Source organism: Chionomys nivalis, chromosome 5, assembly GCF_950005125.1.
Source record: "Chionomys nivalis chromosome 5, mChiNiv1.1, whole genome shotgun sequence".
In the NCBI taxonomy this organism is placed as follows: Eukaryota; Metazoa; Chordata; class Mammalia; order Rodentia; family Cricetidae; genus Chionomys; species Chionomys nivalis.
This window is the reverse complement of record NC_080090.1, coordinates 40100874-40103742: the sequence shown is the minus strand read 5'-3', so window position 1 is coordinate 40103742 and position 2869 is coordinate 40100874. Positions and strand designations below refer to the sequence as shown.

Below are 2869 nucleotides of genomic sequence, written 5' to 3'. Positions count from 1 at the left end.
TCATGGAGATTTCATTTCGCCCTCAGATCTAAGTCCCGCACTTGCTGTGAGCCTTCTTCTGAGCTCTGAAAGAGACACCGAGGCTGGCACTCAGACGTCCCTGATACCCCATTGTCAGTTGTCTTTGTCTTCACCAGTTCTGGATTTTTTGTAATGATTTCTTCTGCAAACTGAAGTTTCTCTGATGATGAATGAGAGCTACAGTTGAGTGTGAGTCTAAGAAAAACAAGAACATAGAAATTATACTTACTTAGGTATAAGTGGCAGTATTAAGTTCTTCTACATGGTCCATGGACTCGCTAGCCATGTCCATTTGTCTTATTCTTTCATTTTTTTTTTTGAGGTAGTCTCGCCATGTTACCCATGTGGGCTTCTAAACAGAAGAGGACTGTCTGCCTCTGCTTCTAAGATTAAAGTGGTGTTCTACCCTGTCTGACCTCTTTTTTTTTTTTTAATTTAAGCTTTCTGTATCCTGAGATGTAGATGTGACCTTGTTCTACAATATGTAATTGGGCAGTTTTTACTTGCAGAACATAAACTTGAAGCTCAGCCACTAGGAACACTTGCTGCTGTTGCAGATGACCCTAGTTCTGTTTCTAGCACCCACAGCAGATGGCTTACAACCACCTTTAACCCCAGTCCAATTGGTCTGACAACCTCTCCTGCCTCCTACAAACACCCATCACACATATAACTTCCAAAAGCAAAGCACCTCTTGTTAAGTTTCCAACACCTGGTGACATAATCAGACCACATCCAACCTAGCACAGGCATAAATGTGTCTATTAGCTGAAAAGTTTCTTTTTGGATGCCTTTCAATTACTTTGCAATTAATTAAGAACTTTCTATTACTGAAGAGAATGAAGTGAGACCCCCGTGTCCTAGTGACCCGAACGAACTGAATCCTGTGTCAAAAGCAGGAAATCCACTGAAGGCGGAGAAAAACGAGCCTGCACCTCGGCTTCTATTTCCTCGGGAAGCCCTTCGGCTCCCAAAAATGTCATCAAATGGGTCTTCAAAGAAGTCAAATGAAAATGGGTCCCTTCCACCAAAAAATTCCCTGAAGACATCATCTGGATTCCGGAATGTGAAGCCAAACTCAAACGGACTGTCGAAATGACTTCCACCTCCTCCTCCACCATTTAATCCTTCTTTGCCGTATTTGTCATAGATGTCCCGCTTTTTTGCATCCGATAACACCTCATATGCCTCAGCTACTTGTTTGAATTTCCGCTCTGCTTCTTCTTTATTTTCAGGATTTTTGTCCGGATGCCATTTAAGTGCCTGTTTCCAATACGCCTTTTTAATGTCCTCAGGTGAGCATCATTTGGTGGCAGCGGAATGGGCAACTTCAAATCAATATCAACTTCTACTAAGATAATTAATGGCAAAAAAATCACTACAAAGAGAATTGTGGAGAATGGTCAAGAAAGAGTAGAAGTTGAAGAAGACGGGCAGTTAAAGTCCTTGACGATAAATGGTAAGGAGCACCTGCTACGCTTGGATAACAAGTAATTCAACGCACGCATTTAACAGAAATGTTAAACCATAACAAGCACCATTTGAGGAATAACAGGAACTTTTTTTTTTGAAGATTTCAAACGAACTCGACTTTCTGTATAACTGTACCTAATCTAAAGTATTTATAAAACAGCTCATCGGAGCCCCTATTTGTCATAGACTTTTGAGTTTGTTGTTGGGACCACAAAATAGGACCATTTTTTTGTCTTTAAAATTGTTGTAACCTCTGTATGCACTTTGCTTTAAACAAAACAAAACAAACAAACCGTAATCCGAGGTGAGCCCTTGAGTAGTGCTAGGACGAGATTGTTCTCTGACACTAGCATGGATCTGCTTCCCATTGTGTTGAACTGTGAGTGAGTAGTGTCAGCCTGCTGTGAAGCTAACGTTGCCAGATGAACCTTCTGCAGAAATATTTCAACTTTATTTTCAGTATTTAGTAATGAACGCTATTACTGCATCAATGGTAATACATTTCTGGTTTAGTGTAAATTAAGGATGTTTTCTAGTTGTGCATGGATGCTGGCAAATTTGTCAGTTCTGAAAATTGTTTAAGTATGTAATGTTAAGCTTAGGTTTAAGAAAAACTGGTAATTTGGGCCTTTGTCATTTGCTTAAAAAAATAAATGCGAATGTGTTTGGTGCATTCTTTCATTAAAAAAAAGAACTTTCTATTACTAAATTTTATTTATACAATATTGTTTATTACAGACAAAAAGTTATACAGCTCATAGAGTGGTATATTGTGTTATTGTTTACTTACACCAAATGAATATGTTCAATCCTCTCCCATGGTCCACATGCTCCCAATTTAGTCAAGAGATCTTGTCTTTTTCTACTTCCCATGTAGATTAGATCCATGTATGTCTCCTTTAGGGTCATCATTGTCGTCTAGGTTCTCTGGGATTGTTCTACTTTTTATCTTTAGGAATCAACACACAGTTTTCTATAGTGTGTGGAGAAATTTACAGTCCTACCAATGCTGTAGTGTAGTTGCTTCTGTTTAGAATCCTTGATACTGCTTGGAGTCTTGTTTATGGAGCAGCTGTGCTAACACAGGTTACACTGTTAATCCATTGTGATATTGGTTTGTATTTCCCTGGTAACTCTTGACACTGAACACTTATTTATAAACTTGGCCATTATTTCTGCATTTCAAAAAATCAACTACTCAGTTCCTTTGTGCATTAATTTATTTTTTTTCTAATGAGTTGGAAAATATAGTTCTATGTAAAACTATTTTGAGTCTTCACAACTCAATATTTAATCACAACTAATATGTTTATTATAATTTAGAGTTTGTAAATCTTTTTCCCATTCCTTGACTGTATTTTCATTATGATGACGA

General features: G+C 38.0%; 1 protein-coding gene across 1 annotated transcript; it reads right to left on the bottom strand.

The window, feature by feature from the left end:
• Positions 1-834: 834 nt before the first annotated feature.
• Positions 835-1320, bottom strand: LOC130874120 (dnaJ homolog subfamily B member 6-like; the record flags this gene model as incomplete). The annotated part of the gene is made up of 1 exon (XM_057769118.1): positions 835-1320. A coding segment is annotated over one exon (486 nt), but the record flags the coding sequence as incomplete, so codon positions are not given.
• Between the last annotated feature and the right edge of the window lie 1549 nt (positions 1321-2869).